Here is an 18,534-nt window from a genome sequence, read left to right on the forward strand (position 1 = left end):
TATCAACCAATTTGCCACACGCAGTGTAAGATTACGGGATTATGGATCATACAGCACTTTCAGCGCTGCTGCAGGTGCTGGACACCAGACAGGAGGCTGCAGAGAGATTGAGAGAGGAGTGGTACATGGCGTTGGTGGAAAAGGTCGGTCTGGCAGTCCAGACTGCGGTACCAATGGCACCCACGATGATGGTCCCAGTGGCACAGGCTATGAAAATGATGGAGAAGGATGACCCCCAAGGCTCACCTGGTCGCTTTTGAGTGGCTGGTTACCACAGCGTCATGGCCCAGAACAGACGGGGTGAGCCAACTGGAATCCTACCTGATCGGGGAGGCTCAGGCAGTGTATTAGGGCATGATGGACACCGAAGCTGCCGACTACAACCTGGTAAAGTGAGCCATCCTATGCCGGCTCAACATCCCGGGGGAAACACACAGGGTACTCCCTGTTCTGAACCCACACCAACCTGGCCACAGCTCCTGTCCACCGGAGCAGACAAGGGTGTGGATATTGGCTTGATTTTATTGGGTAGGTCTTCATACTGATGTGTCCAGATATGTAGCCACATGCCAGACTGCCAGTGAGTAGCGCCGGGTCAAGTGTGCCCCACCCCTTTGGTTCCACTGCTAATTATTTCCATTGCTTTTGAACACGTTACAATGGACATATGGGCTCTTTGCTACCTTCTGACTCTGGGTATATGAATATATTAGTAGTGGTAGATACCTGGAGGCAGTTCTATTGAGGTCCACTAGTGCTGCTGCAATAGTAACAGAAATAGTGCAGATTATGGCTATAGTAGAGATCCCCAAGAAGATCTTGACTGATCGTGGAACCAATTTTCTGTCTAACACAATACAGCAGTATAAAATATTAAATATGTATAAAATATTAAAAATATGTCTCATCAGGACGTCTGTTTATCATCCACAGATGGACAATTTGGTGGAACATTTTAATCAGACCTTGAAGTCGATGCTGAGATGGTGTGTAAATCAGGAGCAAAAATATTGGGTATCGCTTCTTCCCTACCTCCTTTTTGCAATGAGTGGTGCCATTGAATTTGACAGGGTTCTCAACCTTTGAGCTCTTGTACGGCCGACAGCCTCGCGGCATCCTCAATCTGTTGAGAGAGGGGTGGGAGGAGCACAAAGGCTTATCCAAAAATGTAGTGAAGCATGTGCTCCTAGTAAGAGATCACCTGGATTTGGTCGGTTGTTTGGCCCAGGACAACCTCAAATCGGCTCAGCACCGACTACAGCAGCATTACAATAATATTGCACTAATTAGAACCTTTAGACAAGGAGACAAAGTAATGCTGCTGCTTCCCTCCTCACAATCGAAATTATGTGCTAAATGGCTGGGGCCATAAGAAGTGATTCGGCCAATAGGAAAGGTGAATCATGAAATTAGACAGCCTGATCACCATAATGAATAGGAAATTTATCATGTCAATTTATTAAAGCTCTGGCAGGCCAGGGAGGTCTTATTTATAGCCCCAGGCAGTATAGACGATGATTTAGGCCCCTGTCCAGAGACCCCTAGCACTAAAACCATTTCTATGGGGGAACAATTGGTTCCAAATCAGCAAAGCGAGTTGCATAAGCTTATTGAGAAGTTTTTTCAGACTTGCCCGGCAGAAAAAACTTAGTTGAATATGACATTATCTCTCCACCAGGAATCACAATACGAGAAAGACTGTACCGGATCTCAGAAAGTCGACGAAGTGGCGTTCGTAAAGAGGTATGGGACAAGCTCGAGCTTGGGGTGATTGAACCTTCCAGGAGTGAGTGGTACAGTCCAATTGTCATAGTGGCCAAGAAAGATGGCACCAATCTCTTCTGTGTAGACTTCCGGAAGGTAACAGTTATTGCCAAGTTCGATGCATACCCTTATGCCTCTGGTCGACAAACTTTTAGACCAACTGGAAAAGGCGAAGTTTATCTCGACTCTGGATCTGACAAAGGGATACCGGCAGATCCCCTTAACCTGAAGTTCTAGAGAGAAAACCACATTTTCAACACAAGAAGGTCTTTTTCATTTCAAAACCATGCCATTTGGGCTACATGGTGCGCCCACTGCCTTTCAGAGACTGATGGACCAGGTTTTACACCCACATCATGAATATGAAGCTGTGTATATTTATGTGGTGATTTACAGCTCCACCTGGTGAGAGCATTTGGCTAGGATTACAGCTGTCCTTCAATCTCTAAGGGCAGCCCTGCTAACAGCCAAATTGAGAAAATGGGCGTTTGCCAAAACAGAGACTCACTATTTGGAATTTTTAATGGGAAATAAAAGGGTGAGACCCATGGTCACCATAATCCAGGCTTTGGTTGACACAGCAATCCCCAAAAGTAAGACTCAGGTGAGATCACTACTGGGATTAGTCAATTATTACCGCCGCTTTATCCCCAAGTATGCCACAGTGGTTAAACCTTTAGTAGAACTCACCAAAAATAGTGCTCCAAATTTGATTAAATGGTCAGGGGGCGTTTGATACTATTAAGTGTAAACTTTGCCAGGCCCCCACTCTTATCACACAGGTTTTTCTAAGAGATTCATCCTCCACATCGATGCATCAGACATGGGTTTGGGTGCAGTTCTGTCCTAATAGGTACAGTGGCTTGCGAAAGTATTCACCCCCCTTGGCATTTTTCCTATTTTGTTGCCTTACAACCTGGAATTAAAATTGATTTGTATTTGGATTTCATGTAATGGACATACACAAAATAGTCCAAATTGGTGAAGTGAAATAAAAAAAATAACTTGTTTCAAAAAATTCTAAAAAATAAATAACGGAAAAGTGGTGCATGCATATGTATTCACCCCCTTTGCTATTAAGCCTCTAAATAAGATTTGGTGCAACCAATTACCTTCAGAAGTCACATAATTAGTTAAATAAAGTCCACTTGTGTGCAATCTAAGTGTCACATGATCTGTCATATGATCTCAGTATATATACGCCTGTTCTTAAAGGCCACAGAGTCTGCAACACCACTAAGCAAGGGGCACCACCAAGCAAGCGGCACCATGAAGACCAAGGAGCTCTCCAAACAGGTCAGGGACAAAGTTGTGGAGAAGTACAGATCAGGGTTGGGTTATAAAAAAATATCCGAAACTTTGAACAGGTAAGAGGCCACCCATGTAAAATGTTAGTTGATAATGGGGCTGGAATCTGCCAATCCCAGTAACAAAAGAGTTTGTAGTAATCGAATGAGTCAATGGAGGTACGTAAATAGCATTTAGAACTGAACTCGTGGAATTTGTAATTGGCTCACAATCCGCGTTAGTCGAAATGTATCATGTTAAAACACATGAGCAAAACATTTTAGAGTTAGAGGTAATGTATGTCTCATCTTTCCCTCTCACAATCCAGGACTTGACTGAGCAGTACCCAGAAGTGTGGGCTCTGCACAGCAATGGCTGCAGTAAGGCAGTGGGCGTGCTTATCACTATTGAAGGAGACGCTCATCTTCCAGTACCCTGTCAAGCCTGAAGCAGTGACAGCAGTAAGGCATTATTACTGACTTACTAATGCAAGGGATTGTAGTCGAGTGTAACTTCCCCACCAACAGCCTAATTTGGCCAGTCCCTAAGGGAGAGGGCAAGTGGAGGCTTACAATCGACTACCAATGCTTGAACCAAACCCTGCCCAAGATGGATAGAGATAGTAGCTAACCCCCACACTATATTGACTGAAGTACCAGCTGAGGCCAGCTGGTTCTCAGTCCTTGATATAAGCAACAGATTCTGGAGCCTATCGATAAGGCCTCCAGATCAATGGAAGTTTGCTTTCACGGTGCAAGGGGTTCAATACACCTGGACACGCATGCCACATGGGTATCATATTAGTACCCCAGTAGTGTTCCACCAGTGTCTTGCCAAGGCTCTGAGACCCTTGAAAGACAACCCACATGGCACTATTTTGCAATATGTGGATGACTTGTTGTTGTACCTCTCTTACAGAAGCGAAGGAAATGCTGAGGGCCACCTTGCTGCTCCTTAAAGTCCAAGGGTTCAAGGTCAACCCAAAGAATGCTCAGCTCTTACAACAAGAGGTAAAGTACCTGGGACATATTCTCAGCTATAACAGAAAGACTATGAGCCCAGATAGGAAATTAGCCCTCACCTTGATACCCAAGCCTCAAACTGTTACTGAGTTAAGAGTTTTTGGGTACTATTAATTACGTCAGGGAATACACAGAGGACTATGCTATAGCAGCAGGACCTATGTACTCACTACTAAAAGACACACCAGAGAAATATGAAGCTATTGAGTGGACTGAGGAAGCAGAGCAGGGGTTCAACGACCTGAAACAAAAGATCAGTGAGGCCCCTGCACTAGGCATACCCAGTCCAGCTAGGGATTTTCATCACCAAATCACAGTGAAAACACACTATACACTGTGTATGTATCCTAAAACAAAACCAAGGGCAATGGGTTCACAAAACCCAGGCGAAGATCTACCAAAAACGATTGACACATGAGCCACCCCCATAAAAGGTGGCGTGTCTAACTGCAGAAGCGGATGTCCTCCAAGTGGTCAAATTGACCCCTGCGGGGTACTTGCCCACTAGGGCTTTGCCGATGGCAGCTGGTCTTGATTTATACAGCGCGTATGACTACCTGGTGCCTTCAGGAAGTCAAAGCCTAGTTTTGACAGATATACAAATAAAAGTACCACTTGAGTGCTATGCCAGGTTTGCATGAGTGAGTTTGCAGTTCTGGTCACCTCGCTATAAAAAAGATATTGCTGCTCTAGAAAGAGTGCAAAAAAGAGCGACCAGAATTATTCCGAGCTTAAAAGGCATGTCATATGCAAACAGGCTAAAAGAATTGAATCTGTTCAGTCTTGAACAAAGAAGACTACGTGGCGACCTAATTCAAGCATTCAAAATTCTAAAAGGTATTGACAGTGTCGACTCAAGGGACCTTTTCAGCCTGAAAAAAGAAACAAGGACCAGGGGTCACAAATGGAGATTAGACAAAGGAGCATTCAGAACAGAAAATAGGAGGCACTTTTTTACACAGAGAATTGTGAGGGTCTGGAATCAACTCCCCAGTAATGTTGTTGAAGCTGACACCCTGGGATCCTTCAAGAAGCTGCTTGATGAGATTCTGGGATCAATAAGCTACTAACAACCAAACGAGCAAGATGGGCCGAATGGCCTCCTCTCGTTTGTAAACTTTCTTATGTTCTTATGTTCTTAGGAGACTCCAGACATACATTACCAAATTATGATCCTTTCAAGGACACCGATGCAACGGCAGGCGTTGCGTCGGGTGCAAACGCTGGGGATGCCAGAGGGAAACCATGTCTATACCCTTAATAATATAGGATGGGTAGGTAATGGTAGCATGTTTAATATTGAATGTTCTTGTAATGCTCGCATGAATGCAACTAATCACTAATATTGAGGGCTGTAGTATGCCCATTACTATCTGGTAAAGATTGGGAGTTTGGTAAAGGTGGACCTGACTGGTTTGGGTGGTGAAACATCTCGGGTAGGGGTGCATCCTTAGGCTCATTTGTGTGCCTGATTATTGTACTCATCCTATTCTGGAGAATGTGGAGGAACATGCGCACCAACAAGAGCGCAGACATCTACAAAATTAACCCCTGAGACCTGCACCCATCTATCAAAATGCTTTGAGCATTTAAGACATTAGGTTTCCGACAAGTGCTAGTAACCTCTGGCGGGGAGCTGAAGATCAAGTCGTATGGTCTATCTGAAGATACTGACAACATGCCCCACATGTCATCCAGTTCCTATCCAGTTTTAAATAACTTTAGCATAACTGAGGCAGAAGTGTTAAAGGGACTAGGAGCTCTTAAAATAAACAAATCCCCTGGGCCGGATGAGATCCTCCCAGTAGTACTCAAAGAAATGAAAGAAGTAATTTACAAACCGCTAACCAAGATCATGCAGCAGTCTCTTGACACAGGGGTGGTACCGACAGACTGGAAAATTGCAAACGTAATACCGATCCACAAAAAAGGAAACAAAACTGAACCAGGTAACTACAGACCAGTAAGCCTGACTTCTATTATATGCAAACTTATGGAAACTATAATAAGATCCAAAATGGAAAATTACCTATATGGTAACAGGGTACTGGGAGACAGTCAACATGGTTTTAGGAAAGGGAGATCGTGCCTAACTAACTTGCTTGATTTTTTTGAGGATGCAACATCGATAATGGATAATTGCAAAGCATATGACATGGTTTATTTAGATTTCCAGAAAGCTTTTGACAAAGTCCCGCACAAAAGATTAATTCTCAAACTGAACGCAGTTGGGATTCAAGGAAACACATGTACATGGATTAGGGAGTGGTTAACATGTAGAAAACAGAAAGTACTGATTAGAGGAAAAACCTCAGAATGGAGTGTGGTAACCAGCGGTGTACCACAGGGATCAGTATTAGGTCCTCTGCTATTCCTAATCTACATTAATGATTTAGATTCTGGTATAGTAAGCAAACTTGTTAAATTTGCAGACGACACAAAAAGTAGGAGGAGTGGCAAACACTGTTGCAGCAGCAAAGGTCATTCAAAATGATCTAGACAAGATTCAGAACTGGGCAGACACATGGCAAATGACATTTAATAGAGAAAAGTGTAAGGTACTGCACGCAGGAAATAAAAATGTACATTATAAATATCATATGGGAGATATTGAAATTGGAGAAGGAATCTATGAAAAAGACCTAGGAGTTTTTGTTGACTCAGAAATGTCTTCATCTAGGCAATGTGGGGAAGCTATAAAAAAGGCTAACAAGATACTCGGATACATTGTGAAAAGTGTTGAATTTAAATCAAGGGAAGTAATGTTAAAACTGTACAATGCACTTGTAAGACCTCATCTTGAATATTGTGTGCAGTTCTGGTCACCTCGCTATAAAAAAGATATTGCTGCTCTAGAAAGAGTGCAAAGAAGAGCGACCAGAATTATTCCGGGCTTAAAAGGCATGTCATATGCAGACAGGCTAAAAGAATTGAATCTGTTCAGTCTTGAACAAAGAAGACTACGTGGCGACCTAATTCAAGCATTCAAAATTCTAAAAGGTATTGACAGTGTCGACGCAAGGGACTTTTTCAGCCTGAAAAAAGAAACAAGGACCAGGGGTCACAAATGGAGTTTAGAAAAAGGGGCATTCAGAACAGAAAATAGGAGACACTTTTTTACACAGAGAATTGTGAGGGTCTGGAATCAACTCCCCAGTAATGTTGTTGAAGCTGACACCCTGGGATCCTTCAAGAAGCTGCTTGATGAGATTTTGGGATCAATAAGCTACTAACAACCAAACGAGCAAGATGGGCCGAATGGCCTCCTCTCGTTTGTAAACTTTCTCATGTTCTTATGTTCTTATGTTCTAATAAACCTTTGATGTAACGATCGGTGTGATTGATTGTCTCTGATCATCTCTGCACTTCATTTTACGACCCTACAGCAGCATTATTATTTACTGTATGTTTTCCCATCAGGCACTGGACATAAGGAATAAAATAACAAACCTTTTGCACCTGGGTTACAATTGTCTGTCTGTTCTTTGAGTCCTTTAGTAAGGAATTTGTAAAAGGAGGGGGGAAGGGTGGAATGTTTCAGTACACCATTAGGTTGGGTCAGATGTCCAGGGGCAGTGGAGGGGTGGTAGAAGAAGGGCAATGCCTGCTTGCTTGCTAGGTCATAAATTCCAGGCTGAAGTGAACATAACAACCGCAACGGAGGGGGCAATCATGCCCCACAGCTATCCTTTATTGGTTGAGTATATGAGTTTAGGGGGTAGGGATGGATGAATTGTCTGCTGAGTGCCAAATCCTGATAGGAGCAGGGAACTTTATGTAGAAACTATATAACCCATGTATGTGCTTTACCCCGGCAGAATACACTAGTTACTGATGAAGTGACTGTTATTCTCCGGAGCGCTCTGTATTTTGATGACCACTGCAATAAACCTTTGATGCAACGATCGGTGTGATCGATTGTCTCTGATCATCTCTGCACTTCATTTTGCGACCCTACAGCAGCATTATTATTTACTGTATGTTTTGACATCAGGCACTGGACATAAGGAATAAAATAACACAAACCTTTTGCACCTGGATTACAATTGTCTGTCTGTTCTTTGATCACCTGCACCTACACACTATTAACCACTTTGCCACAATAGCCCATGAGAGATAAATAATGAAAAAGTTTGAATATAGTGTGCCTGGTCTGGAACAACAGGTGTTAATAATGTAGAGAGGTGAATGGAACCTGTATTAACACTTTGCTGAGGTGTCAGCGTTTTACAATTAGATGTAATAACTGGAAGAGTTCTTATTTGTAGACCAATATAAAAGAAATAATGTAGAAAAAATAAGCTAAACTTTTATTTAAGATAAAACTCAATCGCAACAAGCAAATAAAGGGTACCTGTGGCCTTACACATCTTTTTTTGCAAAAGAATGCACTTCAAAACCACAGCAGTCTCATTCGCTCGCAGCTGCAATAGGACAGTGAACGAGAAGGGGGAGTGGGGTACTGTTACTCATGGGATTATTATTATTATTATTATTATTATTATTATTATTATTATTATTATAATAATAATAATAATAATAATAATAATAATAATAATAATAATAATAATAATGACGTCATTTTAATCATGTGTGTATTAAAGTATGAAACTGGTTGTGAAAATATGTACATTATTTGTGTATTTATTTATATTTACTATAAATATCTGTAAGTCTAGTTGCTTTACAATAATACCTCAATATCTGATAATCAATTGCTACACTTGTTAGCCCTTTCAAATACAGTAACTACTAGTGATAAACTGCACTGAGGTTCTGTTCAGTGTATGGGGAAACAACGACTGCAGGCAGCATGGTAGGGTTGGAGTGTCTGGTGTAGATAATACTAAGATGCTCGTCTACTCTTCAAATATATGTTCATTATTTCATTAAGCAAGCTGTCCCACAAACGCAGTGCATCCCCACATGCTACCCATCTCCGCCCCGTGCAGGTTTCTGGGAGGGATATCTGCTCTTCTTGTTCTGCAGCAGTGGTGTTGCCACTTCTTTACACATTCAATGTGACTCCAGTCTTGATAGAATACACCTCCCCAGCACTACACACAGTGAACATACCTTATAGCCTGTAGAGACTTTCAATGGGAAAGGAATCTATAGGAAACAAATACAAATACAAATCAGCTGCTATTCATTTTTATAACACATATTCTTGGTTTCAGTGTCAAATTTGCTTTAAAATCAATTTTCTTGCCCCATACACTCTTATAAGCATTAGTAGCAATAGACCTTGTTCTCCAAAGTCGCTTGATGACTTGCTTGTATCTTACATTTTAAGTTTTAGATATTTTAAAAGCAAATCTATAGAAGTAGAAGTTCCTGCTACTTCCTGTGCTGTATCTCAGCTTCAATCCATAGTGTACCTGCTACCACATCATGTCACCTACCACACCATACTATCTGAATAACCTATATTACATCACTATAAAAAACAAGCAAAACAATTAAAGAGCTCCAACAAAAGAGAGAGAGACCAGTGATTATGCTGATAAGGCTAATAAAAGAAAACACACATTCCTTTAATAGCATCATAGATTTTATAAAATCTAAGATTTTTAAGCATGCTGAAGCAGTCAGGTACCATAAAAACCCACAAAAGACGCTCATAATGATAGTAATACTCTTCACAGCAGGTACTATCTGCTAGACCATTTACTAGACCTTTACTAAAGAGGCTACTGGTACCCATCTCAACAATGTGTCACTAGGAACAGTACGATTTACAATTCACATGGGCTTTGGAAGTGATTAGCAGTATGGAAAACATTGAAGTGTTTAAAATGAATTTACCACTGTGGATTGATTTAGCGAGTTGAAGTTAATGTTGAAAAGCATGTTTTGGCCACCAACATAAAGAGTTCCATCCTCTTGCCCGTGGAGAAACACAATGTGTTCCTGTGGTCTAGGGAACTCGTAGCAAACATAACCTTCACCTGAGAACACAATGTGTGAAAAAGAAGATACAAGTCAGAAACAGATTACACATGGGTTTGGGAGCTGGCTTTGGGCTCAACTCACTGTTTCTGTGTCACTGCTTCTGTGGCTATGCTGTTCCAGGGTGACACTGAGACACTGGCAAAGAGCTATGCTGCTGATACTGAGACACTGATGGAGAGCTATGCTTTCCCAGACTGATGCTGAGACACTGATGGAGAGCTATGCTTTCCCACACTGACGCTGAGACACTGATGGAGAGCTATGCTTTCCCAGACTGACACTAAGACACTGATGGACACTAAGTGTTTTTGTCATTTCACCTCAGTTTTAAGGTCACTACAATGGCCTTCTGTGAAGCAGCGCTTTGATTTTAAAACACTGATCCTCACTTAAAAGATTCTGGCCCTGCTTGTCTGCGTGAGTTACTTATTCCCTATAACCAGCTCGTAATTTGATGATGGACTCTTGTTTATTCCAATAACTCGATTAAGAACCTTTTGGTTCAAGGGCTTTTAGTTCTAGAGCTCCATCACTTCGAAACTCACTTCCAGATTGTATCCAAAATGCTGAGTTTGACACTATTTTTAAATCAAAGCTCAAAACATATCTCTTTGATCTGGCCTTTCACTAGTGGGCAGTGTGGAGTGCTGTTGGCTTGCTCTTTTTTGTAAAGCATCCTGGGATGCTTGCACATGAAGGACGCTATATAAATGCAATTGGTATATATGGTTTTGTGTCTTTTTCAGGTGGTGTATGATCAAACACCCTGCCTATATACCAATGCACAGCTCTTTGAAATATTCCATGTAATCAGCGTGTGTTCTGAGTGTCTTACAGTTTAAAAACTTTTTTTTTTATTACTCTATTCGTCGTAGTAAATAAACAATGTGTCAACGATGAATTGACTGACTGATCCTCTTGACAGGTCATGTCCTTCTCTTAGCCAATCAGAGAGCAGTCTTTTCTCCAATTCCTTTTAAGGACATGTTGAACACATCAGCTGTATCTTTTTTCCTGTATAATCTTTTTACCAAAGCGGAAACACCTCTTACTTAAGTGTTTGTTTTGTTTCTTCAAGCTAAATAACTTCTTGTTTCTGCTGAATTCCTGTTCAATTCAGTGGCAGAAAAGTTGCAAGAAGTTAAGAAACTAACAGCTCAGGATCAGAAATAACACTTAAGTCCAGTATTTGAGATTCTGGTTCCAGAGACAAACCATTGCCAGCAAAGTCTGGAAAATTAATCATTACCTCTGTTTCATCAGTACAGTAATCCATCGCACATCCGACTGCGGTGGGACGAGTTGAAGTGCGGATGTGTAAAACGTTGGATGAATCCTGTTTTAAATACCATTATACACAGCTGTAACAATTACTATATTCACACAATTATTGTTTTGAGATTCAGCTTTTATTATGGAGCTCCTCAAAATCCCTTGTTTAGAAAGATATAGGCTATTAATGCTTGTTACGGTAGCCGTCTACAGTGTGGGTGTGTATATTCGCTGCTGAGTGACAGGCAGGAGATCGAGACGGAGGTTGAAGTTGATACGCCCCGCAGGTGAACAGGACACTACCAGCAATGGCAGCGCATGGGACATATACAACACAGTGTACTAAAACTTTGGTGGGATCTTCAATCTTTGAACTAATCTTCTCTATAATATAATAACCTAATCTTGCTAAAGAGATTGATTATGACGGATAAATGGATATGCAACGGATTACTATATTCATAACAATGATGTTGCTGCATCCATTTTTATATGTCAGAAAGACAGCCACAGTCAGAGTGAAATCGTGTTTGACAGACAGATAAAGCTGATGGTGTATCTCGATGGTGCTGAATAATATTGCCTAGAGGTAACAGATAAAGTGGCAACAGGACCCAATATTGAGTCTGGGGATGCCAGAAGCAACTTCAGAAGTGGATGATACTGAATTGAACTGTTTCCTGTTTGAATGATAGTCAATACAGCACTAGATAAGCATATACAGTGTTCAAGACTGTGATGGACAACAGAATGATCGACAGCATCAAAATCTGGGCTCTGCTCTAACAGAACAACAGCTGGCCAATATTAGGCTGCACTTAAATAACAAGGGAATCAGCCTACTTGGAGAAAAGATACTCGAGCAGGTTCAGAAGCATTTAAACTAGAAAGGAAGGGGGGAGAAATCAACAAAAAAACAGAAGGGAGACCGCATCAAAACAAGAACAACAACTCGGGTAAGACAACCATTAAATGTATTTATCTAAATGCTAGAAGTATCAGAAACAAAATTCTAGAACTTGAAGCTACTGCACTAACAAGTAACTATGATGTGATAGGTGTTACAGAAACTTGTTTGTCTGAGAGTGATGGGGACGAATATAATATTTGTGGGTATACACTGTATAGGAAAGACAGGCAGGACAGAAGAGGATGAGGGGTAGCACTATACATAAGAAACAGTCTTGAAGCCCAGGTGTTAAACCTGGACAAAGAAAATAAAGCCGAATCAATATGGGTCAGAATAACGGACAAAAATTCAAAGGGCATAATAATAGGAGCATGCTATAGACCGCCAGATTCAGACGGTGAGCAAAATAATCTGTTATACAATGACATTAGAAATGCGTGTAGCAAAGGAGAAGCCATACTAATGGGGGATTTCAACTTTCCCCATATAAAATGGGAAAACCCGATGGGTAGCACAAAGGATGAAATAGAAATGGTGGAAATGACAAATGACTGCTTCCTAACACAATTTGTCAAGGCACCGACTAGAGGGGAGGCATGCCTTGATTTAGTCTTTTCAAATAACGAAGACAGAATAACTAAAACAGAGGTCAGAGAACCACTGGCAAACTCAGACCACAACATGGTCTCATTTGAAGTGTTTTTTAAAACCCCAAAAGTAATGACTAAAGCTAAGGTTTACAATTTTAGAAAAGCAAACTATGAAGGTATGAAACAGAGACTAACAGAAGTAGATTGGAGTAAAATAGAGAAAACACCCACAGAAGAATGATGGTTGTTCTTCAAAAATGTAGTACTAGAGGCGCAAAACAATTATATCCCTAAAGTAGACAAATCTAAATGTAAAACTAAATTGCCAAAATGGTTTAATAGATCAATTAAAAAAAATATTCAGCAAAAAAAGGCACTTTACAGAGCATTAAAAAAGGACCAAAAAGAAAGTACACAGAAAGAGTACACGGAACTGCAAACGCAAGTCAAAAAGGAAGTTAGAAAGGCCAAGAGAGAAATAGAAATGAACATTGCTAAGGGAGCTAAAACCAATTCCAAAATGTTTTTCCAATATTACAACAGCAAGAGAACATTCAAAGAGGAGATTAAATGTTTAAGAGATACAAATGGCAAAATCGTAGATGAAGAAAAAAAATAGCAAATATATTAAATGATTACTTTTCACAAGTTTTTACAAAGGAAGATACTGACAACATGCCCCACATGTCATCCAGTTCCTATCCAGTTTTAAATAACTTTAGCATAACTGAGGCAGAAGTGTTAAAGGGACTAGGAGCTCTTAAAATAAACAAATCCCCTGGGCCGGATGAGATCCTCCCAGTAGTACTCAAAGAAATGAAAGAAGTAATTTACAAACCGCTAACCAAGATCATGCAGCAGTCTCTTGACACAGGGGTGGTACCGACAGACTGGAAAATTGCAAACGTAATACCGATCCACAAAAAGGGAAACAAAACTGAACCAGGTAACTACAGACCAGTAAGCCTGACTTCTATTATATGCAAACTTATGGAAACTATAATAAGATCCAAAATGGAAAATTACCTATATGGTAACAGGGTCCTGGGAGACAGTCAACATGGTTTTAGGAAAGGGAGATCGTGTCTAACTAACTTGCTTGATTTTTTTGAGGATGCAACATCGATAATGGATAATTGCAAAGCATATGACATGGTTTATTTAGATTTCCAGAAAGCTTTTGACAAAGTCCCGCACAAAAGATTAATTCTCAAACTGAACGCAGTTGGGATTCAAGGAAACACATGTACATGGATTAGGGAGTGGTTAACATGTAGAAAACAGAAAGTACTGATTAGAGGAAAAACCTCAGAATGGAGTGTGGTAACCAGTGGTGTACCACAGGGATCAGTATTAGGTCCTCTGCTATTCCTAATCTACATTAATGATTTAGATTCTGGTATAGTAAGCAAACTTGTTAAATTTGCAGACGACACAAAAGTAGGAAGAGTGGCAAACACTGCTGTAGCAGCAAAGGTCATTCAAAATGATTTAGACAAGATTCAGAATTGGGCAGACACATGGAAAATGACATTCAATAGAAAAAAGTGTAAGGTACTGCACGCAGGAAATAAAAATGTACATTATAAATATCATATGGGAGATATTGAAATTGGAGAAGGAATCTATGAAAAAGACCTAGGAGTTTTTGTTGACTCAGAAATGTCTTCATCTAGACAAAGTGGGGAAGCTATAAAAAAGGCTAACAAGATGCTCGGATACATTGTGAAAAGTGTTGAATTTAAATCAAGGGAAGTAATGTTAAAACTCTACAATGCACTAGTAAGACCTCATCTTGAATATTGTGTGCAGTTCTGGTCACCTCGCTATAAAAAAGATATTGCTGCTCTAGAAAGAGTGCAAAGAAGAGCGACCAGAATTATTCCGGGCTTAAAAGGCATGTCATATGCAGACAGGCTAAAAGAATTGAATCTGTTCAGTCTTGAACAAAGAAGATTACGTGGCGACCTAATTCAAGCATTCAAAATTCTAAAAGGTATTGACAGTGTCGACCCAAGGGACTTTTTCATCCTGAAAAAAGAAACAAGGACCAGGGGTCACAAATGGAGATTAGATAAAGGGGCATTCAGAACAGAAAATAGGAGGCACTTTTTTACACAGAGAATTGTGAGGGTCTGGAATCAACTCCCCAGTAATGTTGTTGAAGCTGACACCTTGGGATCCTTCAAGAAGCTGCTTGATGAGATTCTGGGATCAATAAGCTACTAACAACCAAACGAACATGATGGGCCGAATGGCCTCCTCTCATTTCTAAACTTTCTTATGTTCTTATGTTCTTATATGTCATCAACAACTCTGATAAGAGTTGTTTCAGTACTGTGTGCTGACCGAAATCTTGGCTGAAACTTTTCATGTAACTTGCCTTCATCAAGAAATTGATGTAATTGCTTGGCTTCTGCATGCTCCAGAACTTTTTTTGATGCACATGTCTTCTTACTGTAAAACATTTTGGTTTGTTTTGAAATATTCAGTGTACTGAAATATAGGATGTATTTGTGTTTATTTTTCTGTTCACATTGATTCATTGGCCATGCTGTTTTTATTCTATTAAAATCTTTGCTGTCTCTCTCCAGAGATTGGCCTGTGTTGTCCTCCCTGCAGGGTCACCTGGAAGCTCAGTCATTTCCACAGAGTCCTTGAAAAGGAGAGGAACAGATGGGTAGCAGGGAAGCGAGTGTCTTTTTGCTGGTTTCAAGTTTGTCTTCATATGTAGTTGTTTTTTTCAGCAGTAATGTACTGCTGTTAACTTTATAAATTACTGCTTTTTTATCTTTCATCTCGGGTTTGTATTTGTAAAACAGACGCTGTGTTTATTGATTTAAAAAAATTAATAAGAACAATTAATAATTGTCTTTACCCATTCTATTTGAATTCTAGAGCTCTAGTCTTGAAATGTTATTGTCTTTACCTGTTCTATTTGAATTATAGAGCGCCAGTCTTGAAACGTTATTGTCTTTACCTGGTGTATTTGAATTCTATAGCTCCTGCCTTGAAATGTTGTTGTCTTTACCAGTTCTATTTTAATTCTAGAGCTCCAGTTTTGAAATGTGCATGTACTCTACTTGATGTGCTAGTGCTAACAATTTCTTTATTATAAAAACATACACTTAGCTTCAGAGCAAAGAAAAACAAATATAACTGTATCTATGCACCTCCAGGGAACTGAACATTTTACAGTAGCATAAGAAAAACAACCACGGAAATGTTACAACGCCCAAATGTGAGCATCCTCTGAGACCTCCCTCTAGCCCTGGCTCTGGTTCTCTTTGAAGTGCAAAAAACTGGTAAATTAAATTGAGATTTAAATAAGCTGAATGGCAGGCCGCTGTGATGAAATATCCCATTATAATGAAGAAAATGAGAATTCCCCAACATGTCTGATGAAAGTCGTTTTGTACACTGTGTTATAACGTGGAATACTCTGTGTTCACACAAGTACGGTTAACAATGAGGCCCGCCCCTTCTCGAATCCCCATGGAAGATCATAAATCCCCTGCCTCACCAAGCACACCACACGGGCATGTCTTTACCAGGGGAACCACTCAACGACATCGTGGTATTTCTATATTAATGTAATTCATTAACACTAGGCTACCAGCTGTCAGTTTAAAATTACCCAGAAGGTTACCCAGGTATTTTTACAGGAAGGGTAACTGGCTCCAAAGGTTCTACATGTGCCTGCCTCTACTGGAAAGAAATGCAAGATTGAGATTATAACATTTCTGAACTGTAGGGTAGGGGTTCTCACATTGTGAGGTGTTCCTCCCCAGGGGGGCACACAGCTGTTCCAGGGGGGTCGCAGTGCCTGTCTCTGCCACCTTGTTTGTTTTGTTAAAGATGCAGCTCTCTGCTGTTGCAACATGCTGACTTTTAGTATAAAGCAGGGGTCGCCAATTCTGGTCCTGGAGGGCCAGTGTCTCTAAACTGGTCCTTTTGAGTCTTCTAATAAGCACTTCATTGGTCCAATTAAGTAATTTAGGGCACAGATGGAACACAAACCAATTGGGACACCGGCCCTCTGAGACCAGGATTGGAGACGCATGATATAGTGATTCAGACAATAAACAGCCACCAGAAGTATCTCCAGCTGGGCTGCATCTCTGCTTTAACCCCATTGTGCAGGATTTAAATACAGAGTGGCAGAGAAAATATTATCAACGCACAGCAATAAAGTACAGTAAACAAACTACCGGTAGCTACTTGGAAAAAGTAGGTAAAAAAAAAAGGTAATGTTCATCTTTATATTTGTTATAAAATGATTTCACAAAGAATTAACATACACAAAAATAGTAATAAAATATATCTGATATGATAGAGCTTAAATTTCCCGTTACCCACTTCCGAAAGCTGTCAATAGATATTATCATCGATGACGTGTGCTCAGCAGTAACCATAGTTACTGCAAATGAGCCGCGGAATGGGACAGTGGTCAGAAATAGCATTTTTCATAACTACATATTGTCAGAATTTGCTAATGTTGCCATTTTCTTCAAAAGGCATTGGGCAAATGTGAAACCTACTTCAAAAGTTTGATGCATTTTTATAATATCGCAAAAACTAGCACAAACCAGCAACATTTCTTACGCCTCCATTGACTCCCCATACCATTTTTTTTTTTTTTGCCTAACTCTCTATATACTACAATGCTTTGCGCTCAGCGAGATGGAAGTCTCCATTGAAAATTAATGCAGTCGAGTATCTTATTAAATAGAATATCTTTTGAAACGCCCTTCTAATAAACTGCAATATTATCAACTGAAACAATTTTGAGCGAGGCTGGATTTTCAATGATTAAAATATTAGTATGTGCTGGCATTGGCTAGAAAGGTGGCAGTGTTTTTGGCACAGTGTGAGATTAACAGTTGGAAGTTTGTCTGGTTGATTGGAAATTTTCAGGTCCATACAGCCTTTCGTATTAATGAATTGAAAAATAAAATAATGAATTATTAGATGAATTAACAAATATGTTTATGAATTGACCAATTCATGGATGAATTGCTGGACAAATTGACCAATTCACGAATTGACAAACAAATTGACCAATTCATGAATTGACAAATGAATTGACAAACAAATTGACAAAGTAATGGCTGGATAGTTTTGGTACAAATGACGCTACGTACCCCACACCAGACATAGCCACATATACACACGTATTCATGCCAGAGTGTAAGATTGTATTACTTTGTCATAAAAATGATTTTGTAATGTGTGAATGTAAAACGAATTAGAAATTGATTCAGTACCATCAGCCAATCAGTTGACTGGAACATCACAGCATCACCTGTGAATCAAACTCAAAATCAATCTGCAAAAGTGCAGCCTTTTTCATTGTGACTTGCCATAACGAACGCTCAGTTCCCATCTATTGGACAGTAAATACTAAACAAGGACACAATTAGTCCAAATTTATTTTATTATCCACCAAAACCAGCTAAACACTACTTTGCACCAATAAAAACAATCAGTCCTATAACCGCAGCTGCCGAATCAACCAATCACAGCCTGTCGAGCTATATGTTTGAGACTGACAAGTTCCCATTCTTTACCTCCTCCTCCTTTAAATACAGTAACTCCCACTATACTCCTGCTTTTGCACATCTTATCCAACCATATACATATTGTTACATGATTAAATGTTCTATCATATTAACATATTCTGATTTAGTTTCCTAAACAAATAGCTCTTATAATAATAACATTATAGTTATGC

The 18,534-nt window shown here is 40.0% G+C and overlaps 1 protein-coding gene across 3 annotated transcripts in view; it reads right to left on the reverse strand.

The window, feature by feature from the left end:
* Positions 1-18,534, reverse strand: part of LOC121294275 (semaphorin-7A-like) — a 42,391-nt gene that overhangs the window by 14,474 nt on the left and 9,383 nt on the right. For 2 of the 3 annotated variants that reach the window (XM_041217839.1, XM_041217840.1), the window contains exons 2-3: positions 9,882-10,024; positions 9,150-9,185 (exon numbers count right to left, since the gene is read on the reverse strand). The exons of the other annotated variant lie outside the window; for it this stretch is intronic. In XM_041217839.1, coding sequence (XP_041073773.1) covers positions 9,150-9,185; positions 9,882-10,024 — 179 coding nt within the window. The remainder of the gene's footprint in view (positions 1-9,149; positions 9,186-9,881; positions 10,025-18,534) is intronic. 3 annotated transcript variants of the gene reach the window in all.

This window comes from Polyodon spathula, chromosome 19 (genome assembly GCF_017654505.1).
Source record: "Polyodon spathula isolate WHYD16114869_AA chromosome 19, ASM1765450v1, whole genome shotgun sequence".
In the NCBI taxonomy this organism is placed as follows: Eukaryota; Metazoa; Chordata; class Actinopteri; order Acipenseriformes; family Polyodontidae; genus Polyodon; species Polyodon spathula.